This window comes from Amblyraja radiata, chromosome X, assembly GCF_010909765.2.
Source record: "Amblyraja radiata isolate CabotCenter1 chromosome X, sAmbRad1.1.pri, whole genome shotgun sequence".
In the NCBI taxonomy this organism is placed as follows: domain Eukaryota; kingdom Metazoa; phylum Chordata; class Chondrichthyes; order Rajiformes; family Rajidae; genus Amblyraja; species Amblyraja radiata.
The window spans coordinates 4,474,620-4,492,312 of record NC_045999.1 but is presented as its reverse complement, the minus strand read 5'-3'; the positions used below and the strand labels follow the sequence as shown (position 1 = coordinate 4,492,312).

Here is a 17,693-nt window from a genome sequence, read left to right as displayed (position 1 = left end):
TCCAGCATCTGCACAGTTCCTTCTTAAATTCTTCAGATTGCATTTGGCAATGGATGCCTGTAAATGGACAGTTTATGATCTGGATATTTTAAGGGTTCCTGAGCCAGCACATGTGTGCAATCACCACCCATATGCAGTGGAATGCAAGGTTGCAGTGGTTGCAATGGGGCTCTCCACATGAGGGCTCGCGTCTTCTCAGTGCACAGCTGTAGACAGAGGCTTCCTGGTGAAGGATCCCCAGTGCTACTGTCTGCAGCCTGGGTTGTGAGTGCCCGACACACTGAGCCGAACCATGGTCAAGGATCGAGTCAGGGAGTCGGCAGCGTTTATTCGTCTTAGGGACCGACATCGGAACCAGCGTCGGAAAGCACGATGGCCCGGGGACATGCATGAGGGGCCAAGTTACTGGGCTGCTTCACTTACACATTAACAGGCCTGCAAACGCAACCACTCACAGATTAACATAGAAACATAGAAAATAGGTGCTCCTGCACCTATTTTCTATGTTTAAGAAGGAACTGCAGATGCTGGGACATCGAAGGTACACAAAAATGCTGGAGAAACTCAGCGGGGTGCAGCAGCATCTATGGAGCGAAGGAATGGGTGACGTTTCGGGGTCGAAACCCTGAAGGAAATAGGCAACGTTTCGGGTCGAAACCCGGAAGGGTTTCGACCCGAAACGTTGCCTATTTCCTTCAGGGTTTCAGCCCGAAACGTTGCCTATTTCCTTCAAGGTTTCGGCCTGAAACGTTGCCTATTTCCTTCAGGGTTTCGGCCCGAAACGTTGCCTATTTCCTTCAGGGTTTCAGCCCGAAACGTTGCCTATTTCCTTCAGGGTTTCGGCCTGAAACGTTGCCTATTTCCTTCAGGGTTTCGGCCCGAAACGTTGCCTATTTCCTTCGCTCCATAGATGCTGCTGCACCCACTGAGTTTCTCCAGCATTTTTGCGTACCTTCGATTTTCCAGCATCTGCAGTTCCTTCTTAAACATAGAAAATAGGTGCAGGAGTAGGCCATTCGGCCCTTCGAGCCAGCACTGCGCCATTCAATATGATCATGGCTGATCATCCCCAATCAGTACCCCCGTTCCTGCTTTTTCCCCCCATATCCCTTGATTCCTTTAGCCCTCAGAGCTCATACGCATTCCATTGCATTTGCTGATGATTAAGTAGGAATTAATGGGCAAATAATGAGTAACAAATCTAACCGTGAGCTGACTTTGTCGTGGCGGGAACGGGTCAGAAGCACGTGATTCCATTGGAGATTTCTCACTATTAAGTGGCTGCTACATAATGTACAGGGTAACCCTCTAACCATATACCAATTACAGCACGGAAACAGGCCATCTCGGCCCTTCTAGTCCGTGCCGAACACGTATTCTCCCCTAGTCCCATCTACCTGCACTCAGACCATAACCCTCCATTCCTTTCCTGTCCATATACCTATCCAATTTATTTTTAAATGATAAAATCGAACCTGCCTCCACCACCTTCACTGGAAGCTGATTCCACACAGCTACCACTCTCTGAGTAAAGAAGTTCATAGAAACATAGAAACATAGAAATTAGGTGCAGGAGTAGGCCATTCGGCCCTTTGAGCCTGCACCGCCATTCAATATGATAATGGCTGATCATCCAACTCAGTATCCTGTACCTGCCTTCTCTCCATACCCCCGATCCCTTTAGCCACAAGGGCCACATCTAACTCCCTCTTAAATATAGCCAATGAACTGGCCTCGACTACCCTCTGTGGCAGAGAGTTCCAGAGATTCACCACTCTGTGTGAAAAAAGTTCTTCTCATCTCGGTTTTAAAGGATTTCCCCCTTATCCTTAAGCTGTGACCCCTTGTCCTGGACTTCCCCAACATCGGGAGCAATCTTCCTGCATCTAGCCTGTCCAACCACTTAAGAATTTTATAAGTTTCTATAAGATCCCCTCTCAATCTCCTAAATTCTAGAGATTATAAACCAAGTCTATCCAGTCTTTCTTCATAAGGCAGTCCTGACATCCCAGGAATCAGTCTGGTGAACCTTCTCTGCACTCCCTCTATGGCAATAATGTCCTTCCTCAGTTCCCCCTCATGTTACCCCTAAACATCTGTCCCTTAATTCTCAAGTCATGTCCTCTTGTTTGAATCTTCCCTACTCTCAGTGGGAAAAGCTTATCCATGTCTATCCCTCTTCATCATTTTAAAGACCTCTATCAAGTCCCCCCTTAACCTTCTGCACTACAAAGAATAAAGACCTAACTTGTTCAACCTTTCTCTGTAACTTAGTTGCTGAAACCCAGGCAACATTCTAGTAAATCTCCTCTGTACTCTCTCTATTTTGTTGACATCCTTCCAATAAGTAGGATTATTCATCGTCTTTACCGGACGGGGCATGTTATTCATGGGCAAGGCTTCGGAGATGATATTGGCGGAAAAAACAGGCACTTACCAGCTCCGCAGATGAAAACTTTCTGACCCACTTTTACTCGTCCTCTGTGGCAGGCGTGTAGTGCGACACAAAGTGGCTCAACTAAAGCACCTTCTTCTAATGTTACACATTCAGGGAGTCTAAAAATAGAGAGCATACGACAATTAGCGCTGTGGGATAAGGACTCGATGGATCCTGTCTGTGGTGTGTGGTTCCTTAAGGGCCTGTCCCACTTGCTGATGTTTTCGGCATATCGGTGTAGCCAAAAGATTTTGAACGTTTCAAAATCCAGCGGCGACACAGAAAAAAATGTTGTTACACTTGAAATAAAACACCGCGCGTCGATCCGGCATCATTGACTGACGTATATGGTCTCCGAAAAATATGTGGCGTGATGCCTCGTCACGCGCGTCAATTTCGGTGATCTGATACTCGACTCCATCCAAGGACCCAAGCAGTCGTTCCAGGTGTGACAGAGGTTCACCTGCACCTCCTCCAACCTCATCTATTGCATCCGCTGCTCTAGATGTCAGCTGATCTACATCGGTGAGACCAAGCATAGGCTTGGCGATCGTTTCGCCCAACACCTCCGCTCGGTCCGCAATAACCAATCTGACCTCCCGGTGGCTCAGCACTTCAACTCCCCCTCCCATTCCCCATCCGACCTCTCTGTCCTGGGCCTCCTCCATGGCCAGAGTGAGCACTACCGGAAATTGGAGGAACAGCCCCTAGATTCCGCTTGGGGAGTCTGCATCCTGGTGACATGAACATTGAATTCTCCCAATTCTGTTAGCCCTTGCTGTCTCCTCCCCTTCCTTTCTTTCCCTCAGCCCTCGGGCTCCTCCTCCTCCTTTTTCCTTTCTTCTCCCCGCCCCCCACCCCCCATCAGTCTGAAGAAGGGTTTCGGCCCGAAACGTCGCCTATTTCCTTCGCTCCATAGATGCTGCTGCACCCGCTGAGTTTCTCCAGCAATTTTGTGTACCGTCAGTCAATGATGCCGACAGTCGCCGAAATAATCACCAATAATAATAATATTATTCATCACCATATAATCACCATATAATCACCATATAATCACCAAAATAACCACCATTATTGGTGATACAATAATCACCAAGGGCACTTTAAGCAGAATGCCCAGCATTGTCTGGCGAACTGCCTCAAAGTCAGAACTCACCAACAAGCACCACCACCTCACGCACCAAGACCTGGTGAGAGAGGCTCTCCCCCCAGTCAGATCCTCCCTGCACAGATGGAATCGTATTACCAATGCACGATGCCCTCGGGACGGCTGCTGCGGAGAGGAATTGGCTGCCCACCTCTTCACCGAGTGTGATTTACCAAGAGAGTCTGGAGAATGAGGCGCGAGTCAATTCTCGCGGTTCATCTGGAACAGCTCCGTAATGGGCCTGTCCCACCTGGGCGACTTTTTGGACGACTATGCGGTCGCCACATGTTCGCGGGTGGTTGCCGGGGATTCGCCCTCCATGGCCGTGAGGAGTTCCCGCATTCTGGGAACCAGTGGCGGCTTCATGTTGGTCGCCGTGAATGTTTCAACATGTTGAAAAATTAGCAGCGACTAGAATGAAGCCGCCATGGAGGGTGGCGAGAATTCCCGAGCCGCGGGTGGGTCGCCAGGAGGTCGAAGGTTCTCGGAGGTTCTCGTAGGTTGTAGCCGGTGCTGACCGGTGAATTTCATTGGGTCATTGGGAGAAAAAAAAGGGTAAGCAGTAGTTTTCAGAACCAAGGATAACCGATAGTAGTTAATGTTAAATGTCCGCCGAGCTTCACAGCCGTGTATCTCTGGCTTCTTAAAAAGTTGTCACCACTCCTTCTCCCCCTCCCCCCCCCCGCTTGCCCTGTCCCCTGCCTGCATAACAGGCTGGTGAAGGAAGCAATGTATTTGTGTGTGTGTGTTCCACTGGCAGTCGCCGTTCCAGTTGCCGACAGTTGCCGGCAGGCTAAGCGGGACAAACTCCCCCTGCTGAGAGTGTCCCCCACCCCCACGGACTGGCTCCCTCGGATGGTCACGTTGCACAAACACATCTGCACTTTAGTCTGTTTTGACGGTTTTACTGTTGTGATGTTCTTTGTACAAACCATGTTCTCGGGGTATCTAAATCTAAATTTTAGTAGTTACTTAAGTTAGATGGAAACTGCATACCCAAATCTCGTTGCACCTATGTGCAATGACAATAAAATATATTATTATTATTATTACAACAGAGGGCTCTCTGATTTACGGGTGAAAATATTCAGAGACAGACATCAAGTGCAGCGGGAAGATCATCAACTCAGTGAAAGACACTCGTTGGTCTGCACGGAACCTGTTAAGTCTCCCAGCAGAGCGCGAAGTCCGTCTGGGGATTTGCCCGAAACGTTGCCTATTTCCTTCGCTCCACAGATGCTGCTGCACCCGCTGAGTTTCTCCCGCACTTTTGTCCACCCTGGGAATTTTGTCTATCTGCCGGAGTAGGCGGCTTAGAAGAATGAGAAGTTGCCCCGCGGGATCAAACATGAGAATGTCATAATAACTCTTCTTCAAAGAGTGACGGAGAAGAAACTTTGAATGTGTTTTGAGACAGAGGTATGGTTTGGGCGGCACGGTGGCGCAGCGGTAGATGTTGCTGCCTTCCAGCGCCAGAGACCTTTGGCTTCTGCTGATAAAATCAGCATTCCTATCTGCTCAACAATGCAACAGGTTCAAAGCCAACTCAGGGCACATTGTTTAGGTGGACAACTATCAGAACATCTTGTTCCAAGTTCACGATTCCAAAGATATTTCATGTAACACAAGGAAGGATATTACAGAATGCACTAAATTGCGACATGTGTTTCTGACATGAAGTTCCAGATAAGTGGATGTCTAGCCTGAGGTATAACATTGAGAAATGATGTTTCTTCAGAGGTATGTACGGTATATGCTCCCTACAAAATTAGATTGAATATAACCGGTTCGGAAACTATTTTTCGATCTCCTCTTCTTCCTCTTCCTCTTGCGAATGAAACATAAATAAACCAAAGGAATAGTTAGATCTCAAGCCGGGTGTTGAGCAGATAAAATGTTCAAGAAGGAACTGCAGATGCTGGAAAATCGAAGGTAGACAAAAATGCTGGAGAAACTCAGCGGGTGTGGCAGCATCTATGTCTAAATGGTGGCCTACCATATTATCTAAATGGTGGCCGACTAGGAAAAGGGGAGATGCAGCGAGATCTGGGTGTCATGGTACACCAGTCATTGAAAGTGGGCATGCAGGTGCAGCAGGCAGTGAAGAAAGCGAATGGTATGTTAGCTTTCATAGCAAAAGGATTTGAGTATAGGAGCAGGGAGGTTCTACTGCAGTTGTACAGGGTCTTGGTGAGACCACACCTGGAGTATTGCATACAGTTTTGGTCTCCAAATCTGAGGAAGGACATTATTGCCATAGAGGGAGTGCAGAGAAGGTTCACCAGACTGATTCCTGGGATGTCAGGACTGTCTTATGAAGAAAGACTGGATAGACTTGGTTTATACTCTCTAGAACTTAGGAGATTGAGAGGGGATCTTATAGAAACTTACAAAATTCTTAAGGGGTTGGACAGGCTAGATGCAGGAAGATTGCTCCCGATGTTGGGGAAGTCCAGGACAAGGGGTCACAGTTTAAGGATAAGGGGGAAATCCTTTAAAACCGAGATGAGAAGAACTTTTTTCACACAGAGAGTGGTGAATCTTTGGAACTCTCTGCCACAGAGGGTAGTCGAGGCCAGTTCATTGGCTATATTTAAGAGGGAGTTAGATGTGGCCCTTGTGGCTAAGGGGATCAGAGGGTATGGAGAGAAGGCAGGTACAGGATACTGAGTTGGATGATCAGCCATGATCATATTGAATGGCGGTCGGTGCAGGCTCGAAGGGCCGAATGGCCTGCTCCTGCACCTAATTTCTATGTTTCTGTTTCTATGGAGCGAAGGAAATAGGCAACGTTTCGTCCCGAAACGTTGCCTATTTCCTTCGCTCCATAGATGCTGCTGCACCCGCTGAATTTCTCCAGCATTTTTAATCTACCTCCGGGTGTTAAGCAGCCATGTTGTTGTCTCTGTTGACGTCAATGTCTGCCAGGCCCTGACACAGCTCCATTTGGTGGGTGGTAGAGCGGGCACCCAGAGATGACATACATGGTTGGCTGTCTGTTGTTCTGTGTGGAGCCCCCATCTCCACACGCTGGCGTTGAAACGCCCAACTCCAGTACCAAGTCTGTTGAGCTTCCACCCCATGCTCCTCTGGGGAGCTCAGACCATGGGCAGTTGGCTGGATGGATGCTAGGAGTTGTTTTCCATGTGGAGCAAAGGGGTGACGGGACTTCAGTCGGGGGGGGTGGCCTCTGCTCCCTGCTGATAGCCTGATGGAGGGGGCTCTACCCTCCTGATTCACTTTTATTTCATCAGAACTACAAAATAGACCATGATTGAGTACAGGAACAGCTAAGCTCCTTGGCCTGCAATGTCCACATCGAACATGGCCAGTCAAACTAATGACCGCTGTGCCTCCGTGCAATCCATATCCCTCCATATCACAAGTTATAGGAGTAGAATTAGGCCATTCGGCCCATCGAGTCTACTTCAAAATTCAATCATGGGCCTCCGAATCCCATTTTCCTGCCTTCTCCCATAATCAAGAATTTATCCATCTATACCTTACAAATATCCACTGATTTGACCTCCACAGCCCTCAGATTAAAGATGTTCCTCCTCACCTCCTTTCTAAAAGAGCGCCCCCCCCTTTCATTCTGAGGCTGTGACCTCTGGTCCCAGACTCTCCCACCAGTGGAAACATCCTCTCCTCATCCACTCCTCATCTCAGCCTTTCATTATTCTGTAGGTTTCAGTGGGGGTTCCCCCTCAACCTTCTAAACTCCAGCGAGTCGAGGCCCAGTGCCATCAAACACTCATCACATGCTAATCCACACATTATTGGAATCATTCTCATCATGAGCCACAATCTATTATAAAACTTCGATGGAATATTCCTTCCTAAACATTGGATTTCACGATGGTCTTGAAGACCAGGCAATGGTAGGCTTCATCATATTATTTCCAGTGGCCACTGCAATGTGTGTTTAACAGTGTATACATACATGAAATATCAAAAGAGACAAAATGATTACAAGAAAGCTGGCAATGTTCCAGTTCTACCTGGAGTATTTAGCTGTTCATTTGTTTTTCGAAATATTTTCCAAAACTTTCATTTTTCTCACTTAAAACTCCAGTGAAAATCACAGAAGGCAGAGAGGAAAATCACTGGCAGGATCTGAAGAGAGTGGTGCGTTCGGCCGGAAACACCATAGGAACGACACTTGCCCCCCTCTCCCCTGCAGGACCTATAGACCAGGAGGTGCAGATCCAGAGCCAGGAAGATCATGAAGGACGCCTACCACCCCAGCAATGGACTGTTCCAGCTGCTATGGTCCACTGTCACGCTGAGAAAACAGAGAGGTGAGTTTCTTCCTACAGGCCGACGGGACAGTAAACTCTGATCTCACCGGGGCGTGAATACTGTTGTATCTTCTTTTTTCTAATGTAAATATTGGTTCGGTACTGGTTCTGTTCTATTGTTTTGCAGGCATCGCCACTGTACATCTTGTATGTGTATGTGGCAAATAAACCTGACGACATGACATGACTCAGTCTGAAGAAGGGTTTCGTCCCGAAACGTCGCCTATTTCCTTCGCTCCATAGATGCTGCTGCACCCGCTGAGTTTCTCCAGCATTTTTGTGTACCGACATGACATGACTTGACTTGAGATCCAAACTGGAAACGAGTCCTTTAGCTCATTAAAATTACTCCCACACCATGGAATGTCACTCGTCTTTTTTTTTGGAGATACACGCCGGGCGCAAGCCCCTCTTTGGCTGTTTTCGGCCCGACGGCTGGCGATCCCCACCCTAACACACACTGGGGGCAGTTTTACATTCATACCAAGCCAATTCACCTACTAACCCTGCAACGACTTTGGCGTGTGGGAGGAAACCGAAGATCTCGGATCACGAGGAGATTGTACAAATTCTGTACAGACAAGCTCCCGTAGTCAGGATCGAACCAGGGTCCCTGGCAACGTGAGGCAGCAACTCTACCGCTGCGCCACCGTGCTTGGCCCATCTTACCATTTCAGTCTCTGTGTAATACCATCAACTCCCTGCAGATTTACCACTACTCATCTACATACTTGGGGCAAATACAGTTAACCTACCAACTTGCACATTTAGGGGGTTTTGGGAGGGCACCTGAGCAGCCAGAGTAAGCCCACATGATCACAAGGAGAACATGCAAACTTCACACAGACAGCACCCGCGTTCAGAACTGAACCTGCGCCACGGGAGCTGCGAGGCAGCAGCTTCAATGGACAAGGTGATTGACAAGAAACTGATTTATGTCCAAATCTGAAACACTAGCTGTTTGGGTAGGTTACTAAACATAGTTACAGCGCTAGCAGCGCCGGAGACCCGGGTTCGATCCCGACTACGGGTGCTGTCTGTACGGAGTTTGTACGTTCTCCCCCGTGACCGTGTGGATTTTCTCCGAGATCTTCGGTTTTCTCTTTTTTTTCCAGGTTTACACAAAATGGCACAAAGTGCTAGAGTAACACAGCAGGGCAGGCAGCATCTCGGGAGAACATGGATAGGTGACGTTTTGGGCCAGACCCAATTCAGCCTGATTTTGGAGGTGGGTGTGGTGAACGAAAGCTGGAAGTTTCGACTCTTGTTCCTTGAAATATGCACAGATGATAAGGTGTTGCATTGGAGAAAGTTGTGAAACAGACGTTGGTTGCTCGTGGTCTAACAGATAGATCTCAGTCTTCCCACCATTGTAACTGGCTACTCTTTACCTATCTGCACTGTGGCTACAACTCATAACAGAGGACTTTCTGATTTACAGACTATCCCCAGGAACACATGCGGAGATGGACATCGAGTGCTGCTGGAAGATCGCCAACTTAGTGAGATGCTTGTTGCTCTGCCCGAACTTGGACTCCCCTCCCAGCACAGCGAGATGTCCGTCGGGGAATGTTGCCGACTGGCCCGCTCCGGACTGCCGGAGCACGTGCCGAGGGACACCATGAAGCTCGGTGCAGCCAACGCCAAGGCTCGGTGGGGGAGGACCACAGTCTAGGACACCGAGGGGCACAGAATGTCCCTCAAACACCCCTCAAACAAGGGAAGGGATATCACCCCAGGGGGTCACATGGATGGCAAGTGTGTTTAGTTTTAAAGACGGGTGTTAAAACTACTGAGTGGTAGTAGTAGAGCTAATAGGACTTAATGTTTCAATCCCTGTAATAAGTCGGGACTCTTGCTACTTGCAGTGGGATTGGAGTGGTGAAAGGTAGGGTAGGTACATCATCGGGGTCATCAGGTGGGCTACCCTCCTCGTTGATGTTTCATTGATAAGCCCACACAACATCTCCAGAGGGCTCAACGGTGTTACTTGCCGTCCCAGTTACCCCCCCCCCCCTCAATTCCATACCCTCCTGACTTCATCTTGCAACCCAATTGTCATCTTTCCTTTTGATCCAAATCGAATTACTGCTTTTTTTCTGCAGAATTTGATAATGACTTGATTGCTGGTTGGAGGGAGCGACCCCTAGCCCCCATTTTCCTTAATAGCCTGGTCATAGATGTAGCAACAAATCTCCTGCACCCCACTTCGACAGGGAAGATCTTGGTCTTCCAGACATTCTGGGAAGCTTCAGTTGCCAGTTCTGAATACTTGGTCTTTTTCCTCTCATAGACTTCTTCAAAACCATCTTCCCCCTGGGGTATGACACTATTAAATGTATAGACACTGAGAATGTCAGAAGAGTTTGTGCACCGTTTTTTTGTATTGTATCTATTTTCAGTTCTGAATATTATTTTATTTTGGAAATTTAAAAAAAAAAGCACCATGGCTGCACTTGCACACATGGAAAACGATAGTTGCACATGGACAATAAGTAATAGCAACAACTTGAACTTTTGGCAGTGCTGGGCCTGTACTCGCTGGACTTTAGAAGGATGAAGGGCAGACTCTTTGAAACACACCGAATAATGAAAGGCCAGGATAGAGTGGATGTTAATTATCTTTTCTCTTCTCGCTCATCGAGGCCAAACTAAGTTTGTGTCTGTTAATTGTGTTTTCAACAGCTGCAGGTGATTACCGCAGTTCATTATCTCTTCTCTTGTAGCCCTGTGTAGCAATGTGTAAAAAAAACCCTGGATAGCCGTGGATGGAGCATCAGAAGTCAGACGCCCAGAAACCTGGAGAGAGGAGCCCGTCTTCCAGAATCCAGCAATAGTCTCCCAGAAGGGTCTTTAAGTAAATTAAATTTAAAATTTCTTTATTTTATATAGCACATTTTTAGTCAACTTGCATTGACCCCAAAGTGCTTCACATAATTACATTCACACACACAGGCAAAGGTGGGTGAAGTGTCTTGCCCAAGGACACACACAGGCAAAGGTGGGTGAAGTGTCTTGCCCAAGGACACAACGACAGTATGCACTCCAAGCGGGATTCGAACCGGCTACCTTCCGGTTGCCAGCCGAACACTTAGCCCATTGTGCCATCTGTCGTCCATTCATTGGAAGGTAGCAATGAAGGAGAAACTTAGTCGGAGGAGCCAGTCTCCCAGGGGTGAGAAATGGCCAGAGGAGCCCGTCTCCTAGATGCCAGAAGTCCCCAGAAGCCTAGCTAGACGAGAGGTGGGAGCCAGTCTCCGTCGCAGCTGAAGGCAGTTGAGAGAGGCCCTCTGCTAGAGTGTAAAATTAAGTGGGCATCAGGGGAATTAATAAACAAAGTGAAAAGGGGGAGATGTATGATCTGAAGAATGATGATAAACAAAGAGATGTGATTTCTTGCTACGTTATGTAATAAATATATAATGTAAATACAAGTGCCTGTAACATCTTAAAAGTAAAGAGGGAGATGTGATGTCTTTGCAATCAATGTAACAGAAACGCGTGCATGAGCCTCGTGACTGAGGTCAAGTGACCTTCAAGATAAACGGCAATGACTGCAGAATAAACGGGCTCTTGCTCTGGAACACAAACCCGGTGTGGACCTGCCCTTTGTGCAAGTCACAACCAAGCCTTACAACAGACGAGAATACCTTACAGAGAGGATGTTTCCACTAAGTGGGAGGGTCTAGGACTAAAGGGCACAGCCTTGGAAAAAAAGGGATGCACCCTTTAGAAAGGAGATGAGGAGGAATTTCTTTAACCAGAGGGTGGTGAATCTCACAATCACAATTATACTTTATTAGCCAAGTATGTTTTGCATCGAAAACTCTTTCCTAAAAGAGTGTCCTTTAATTCTGAGTCTAGTCCCACTCTCCCACTAGTGGAAACATCCTCTCCACATCTATCCAAGCCTTTCACTATTCTGTACGTTTCAATGAGGCCCCCCCCCCCTCATTCTTCTAAACTCCAGCGAGTACAGCCAAACACTCATCATATGTTAACCTACTCGTTTTTCCTGGATTCCTATTCAACCTTTCCCCATCTCGCCTCAAACCCAACAGCATGTTAACAGGATGTGGCAGAATACTAACTTGTAGCAGTAGTTGGCTTTGTGGACATAGAATCGACACATTGCACCATCATCGGGAGGAAAACCGCTTGTGAAGCTGGTCGGGGACAGGTTGTAACGTCCGATTCTAACAAAATCGTCATTCTCTCTGGGAACCCCAGGCTCAATGGAAACCTTGTCGCCTGTGGCAGAGGGAAAAACAAGACACTTAAGGCACAAAACACCGCAGACGAGAACACGGCCTGTATGCACACGTACTTTCCCTGGTGTGAATGACTAATGCATAATTAGGGAGTCCAATTTGTAGTTCCTTGTGTCTCCATTATCATAAGCAGAAGGTGAAATGAATGTCATAAGTTAAATAAAGATGAGCAAGGCGAGAGGATAACAACTGCAATGTCACGTGTGCTGAATTGGAAGGCACCTGTAAAGTCCCAGCAAGGAATTGTCTTACTATCTCCGTCTACATTTTATCTCTGTTTGCTTTGTTGTAACCTTCTCCCAGCTAACAATGATCTATTCTACATTTTCCTTGATCTCCATTTCCTTTGTCCTATTTTCACACCTCACACTTCCTTATCAATGTATCTCCCTCTCCCCCCCTGACATCAGTCTGGAGAAGGGTCTCGACCTGAAACGTCACCCGTTCCTTCTCTCCAGAGATGCTGCCTGTCTCCACTGAGTTACTCCAGCTTTTTGTGTGTATCTCTGGTCTGAAGATGGGTCTCAACCTGAAACATCAGATTGTTAAGGGCTTGGACACGCTAGTGGCAGGAAACATGTTCCCGATGTTGGGGGAGTCCAGAACCAGGGGCCACACACAGTTTAAGAATAAGGAGTAAGCAGCCACTTAGAACGGAGACGAGGAAACATTTCATCTCACAGAGAGTGGTGAGTCTGTGGAATTCTCTGGTTCTCTGGATGCTTTCAAGAGAGAGCTAGATAGGGCTCTTAAAATAGCGGAGTCAAGGGATATGGGGAGAAGGCAGGAACGGGGTACTGATTGGGGATGATCAGCCATGATCACATTGAATGGCGGTGCTGGCTCGAAGGGCCAAATGGCCTACTCCTGCACCTATTGTCTATTGTCTATTGTCACCGTTCCATCTCTCCAGAGATGCTGCCTGTCCTGCTAGGTTACTCCAGCTCTGTGTCTGAGTTGCTATCTCCAGCAAGGATCAGTCGGCTTATTCCTCCACTGCTAACTCTTCCAATGAATTACAAGGTTCTCCCAGTGTCTTGTGCAATGTGAACCTCCATGCCAACTCACCTGCTTTCAGATGGCTCACACCACAGGACACTTTCATCACTGTCCCTGAGGCCTCATGCCCAAGTACAATGGGCTTCTTGACAACAAAATCTCCAACTTTCCCTTCCAGCCAGAAGTGGATGTCGGTACCACAGATGCCGACAGAATTAATCTTCAGCAGCACATCTAAAGAAAAAGCACAAAACCTTGAAAACTGGGCAATGTGGAGCAGAGAGACAGGTTTTTCCAAAACGTTTTTAATTGTGAAATGTGACATATTTCATGAAGCAGCCTTTTTAAAACCTTGCTCTGCTGCATATTTGATGGAACTCATTTTGGAGCTGTTATCTATAATGCTAATCAAAGTGGGGTGCCTTCACGCCCAAGTTTGCATATTGCTTGTCACCTCTGGCGACTCCCGCCAGCAGCCTCACGAGAAGGTCCAGTCACAAAGAGCTTGATAACAACTCTAAGGTCAGAAGCGCTAAATGGCCTTTACGCACACACGGGTTATGATCGGTGAGAATGTAGGTAAAAGGAGTTTCTGGAACAAACGTGACAAGGTGTCTGACTCAGCTAAGTGGCATTTGTCCTTTGCATTCTGTCGTGGGACCCAGCAGATCCGACCAAAGTTATCGTAAGTTCCTATCTATGCAAGGAATGCCAGAATACGGACAAATCAATGATAGATTCAAGGAACTTCCTTCAATGCCAGACTTTTCTTTGCACTTGTCCACAGCAGAACATGAGCTGGCATGACTATTATAAGGTCATAAGGAATAGTAGTAGAATTAGGCCATTCAGCCCATCAAGTCTACTCCGCCATTCAACCTATCTTTCCCTCTTAACCCCATTCTCCCGTCTTCTCCCCATAACCCCTGACACCCGTACTAATAAAGAATCTATCTATCTCCGCCTTAAAAATATCCACTGACTTGGCCTCCACAGCCTTCTGTGGCCAAGAATTCCACAGATTCACCACCCTCTGACTAAAGAAATTCCTCCTCATCTCCTTCCTAAAAGAACGTCCTTTAATTCTGAGGCTATGACCTCTAGTCCTAGACTCTCTCCCCCACTAGTGGAAACATCCTCTCCACGTCCACTCTATCCAAGCCTTTCACTATTCTGTATGTTTCCCCTCACTATTTTGATTTCCCCTTGTATTATGCAGAACCTGTGCTCCCTGAGTCACCTCCACGAACCACAGCAGCTGCCTTTGTTCAACAGATGCAAGCAGGCTCGAGCATTGAATGGGGAAGCTCAACGTGTTTTCCAATTAGTAGCCAACACTACTGGGGACTATTTGATGGGTCAACAGGCAGAATGCTGGAGTTAACACAAGTTTTTCCTTTCAAGTCAGTCTTTAAAGCACTGAGTTTAGCAGCCACATGTTCAATCTCCACTCCAGAGCCTGGACACGAGTATCTAGACCAATGGCCCTGTCCCAACTGTACAAGTTTCATTCAAGATCTCTCCCGAGTTTAAAAAAAAATCAAACTCGTGGTAAGCACGAAGAATGAACGTAGCGGGTATGTCGGAGCTCGGGGACGTCTCTTAGCGGCTCGTAACGCTAACGGCAGGTACTCGGGAAGACTCGCTAACGGCAGGTAAGCTCGGGAAGACTCGTGAAGATTTTTCAACATGTTGAAAAATGTCCACGAGAGCCCCGAGTACCGACGAGTGGCCATTACCGTAAATCTCCGAGTTCGAATCAGGGCAAACTCGGGAGAGCTCTTGGAATGAACTCGTACCGTGGGACAGGGGTTTAATAATTCCATGTTCAGGGACGGTTTCTTCACAATTATTTATCAGGCAACTGAGCCATCCCATCACCAACTAGAGAGCGGTCCCGACTTACCACCTATGTCAAGGGTTCCCAACCTGGGGTAAATGTATCCTCAGGGGGTAAATTCTGCCAACCCAAGGGGGTAGATTTGTTGATTCTGGATTTGTACATGTTTTTTCTCATTGACTTACTGTGTTTGGTTCTGGAATACCTGGAACAACTCTGTTCATCATTAGTTGTTCATAAATAAGTGAAAATAACATTTGTTCTGTGTTATTAAAGTTGCCGGGGGTAAACGGGACGAAAAAGGTAGGGAACCCCCGATCTATGTGTAGGGAGGAACTGCAAACGCTGGTTTAAACCGGAGTTATGCCCCTGTCCCACTTAGGAAACCTGAACGGAAACCTCTGGAGACTTTGCGCCCCACCCAAGGTTTCCGTGCGGTTCCCGGAGGTTGCAGGTGGTTGCCGGAGGTTGCAGGTAGTGGAAGCAGGTAGGCAGACTGACAGAAACCTCCGGGAACCGCACGGAAACCTTGGGTGGGGCGCAAAGTCTCCAGAGGTTTCCGTTCAGGTTTCCTAAGTGGGACAGGGGTGTAAGCACGCTCAAAGATGAGCAAATCTTGTGTCTCGGGGAAAGGTTTCGACCTGAAACGTCACCCTATCCCCCTTTTCTCCAGAGATGCTGTCTGACCCGCTGAGTTACTCCAGCTTTTTGTGTCTATCTTTGATCTACCTCATTGGAGACCCTCAAGATTATATTCACTGGCCTTTCTCCTGCACTAAACATTATTCCATTTATTCCTGTATCTGTGTACCCTGGATGGCTTGATTGTAATCATGTATAGTCTGTACCCTGACTGCATAGCACACAACAACCAAAAAAGCTTTTCACTGCAGGTAGAAACTCAGCGGGTGCAGCAGCATCTATGGAGCGAAGGAAATAGGCAACGTTTCGTCCCGAAACCCTTCGGGTTTCGACCCGAAACGTTGCCTATTTCCTTTGGGGTTCGTCCCGAAACGTTGCCCATTTCCTTCGCTCCATAGATGCTGCTGCACCCGCTGAGTTTCTCCAGCACTTTTGTCTACCTTCGATTTTCCAGCATCTGCAGTTCCTTCTTAAAAGCTTTTCACTGCATCTCGGTATACTTGATTTATAACTAAACTAAACTAACCCAGTGCGCTACTGAGATGGAGCCCGACATAGAGATACAGGAGCCAGATGCAGATGGGATGATAAACTGTATTCGTGTCTGCCTTCTCTAGTGGTTATAAAAGATTTCATTGTACAATTTCGAAGAAAGAACAGGGTGACCTTCCCAATGCATTGACCAACACGTAGCTCTCAGTTATTGTCATTTTACGACTATCTACTCATGACCTAACCTGCTTTTTAAGGGAGTTGGCTGCGTGAGGATTGACTGCTCGTACATTACTGCACTTATACCTTTCACAATACGTATTTGCCTGGCCAATTATTTTGCATTCCGAAGTTGCAAAAGTCACAATGGAAATGCCAAGTGCTGGAGTAGGGCCTGTCCCACGAGCGTGCGACTGCATGTGGCAAGCGCGACCTAACGTGGTCGCTTGAGTTGTAAGGCCTCGCGGGGCCGGTCCCACTTCGATCGGAGTTGTGCGGAGCTGGTCCCGACATCGCGCGGGGCTCCGAAAAAATGGCACTGTTCAAAAATTCAGCGCGGCAACGGCCTGCCCGCAGCCGCTTTGTGGCCGTGCGCACCGCCTCGACGGGCGTGCGCAGCTTCTTGACGGCGTACGCCTAGCGCGAACTTCCCGCGGACTTCGCTCGAACTTCACGTCAACTCGTACGGGATCACTCGACCTCCGCGCGGCCCCCCGCTTCCGGTTTGGTCGCGCTCGCCGCAAGCAGTCGCATGCTCGTGGGACGGGCCCTTAACTCAGCGGGTCAGGCGGCATCTGCTGTGTGGAAGTAAAATTGAGGAAGATACTACTGCCTGGCACACGCCAAGTTATTCAAGCACTTTGTGTGTTTTACACCAGTTTTCAGCATCTGCAGTCCATAGTGGACCCCTGTCTCTGGTTATCTAGAGCAGCGTTTCCCAACCGGGGTTCCCCGGAACGCTAGGGTTCCGCGAGATGTCGCTAGGGGTTCCAAGAGAAATAGTGATAAACTAGACCAAGTGGTGCTGGATGTTAAAATGGCGATCCCGGCCCAAGACGCCAGAGATCGCTGTTGTTGCGAGTGTCTAAATGGCGATCAAAATAGCAGCGGGCCAATTGCGCTGGCGCGGCTGACAAACTCAAAATGGCGGCAAGGGACCGGCAACGCCCATCTCAGGGGGTTCCCTGAGACATGAAAATTATTTCAAGGGTTCCGCAAGGCTAAAAAGGTTAAGAAACGCTGATCTAGAGAGTATCAGTTGAACGTGTATAGGAGGTGCCTCGGTCTAACTAACATAGTTTCAGACGAAGATTGCGGGCACTCCATCAAGAAATGCCAACTGGTTGGCACAACTAAAATTTAATGTCAGTGGGACATTGGGAAACGAAATGCCTTGGGATATTTGCCAAGCACAGCGTGCGTAATAGATTTGTAAACTAAACACACACCCACAATTTTCCATTTGAAAAATTGGACAGGAATGGGGAACTAGTTGGGCAGAAAATACTGGCAAGAGGTACACATCCTTACAGTTTTCCTGATGGCATCATTCCATTGCATGAGG

The 17,693-nt window shown here is 47.8% G+C and overlaps 1 protein-coding gene across 1 annotated transcript in view; it reads right to left on the bottom strand.

Annotated features, from left to right (window-relative positions):
* LOC116968172 (sorbitol dehydrogenase-like) overlaps window positions 1-17,693 on the bottom strand; it is a 28,827-nt gene that overhangs the window by 10,004 nt on the left and 1,130 nt on the right. The window contains exons 2-4 of the mRNA XM_033014814.1: window positions 13,225-13,389; window positions 11,977-12,136; window positions 2,438-2,556 (exon numbers count right to left, since the gene is read on the bottom strand). Of these exons, the coding sequence (XP_032870705.1) occupies window positions 2,438-2,556; window positions 11,977-12,136; window positions 13,225-13,389 (444 nt within the window). The remainder of the gene's footprint in view (window positions 1-2,437; window positions 2,557-11,976; window positions 12,137-13,224; window positions 13,390-17,693) is intronic.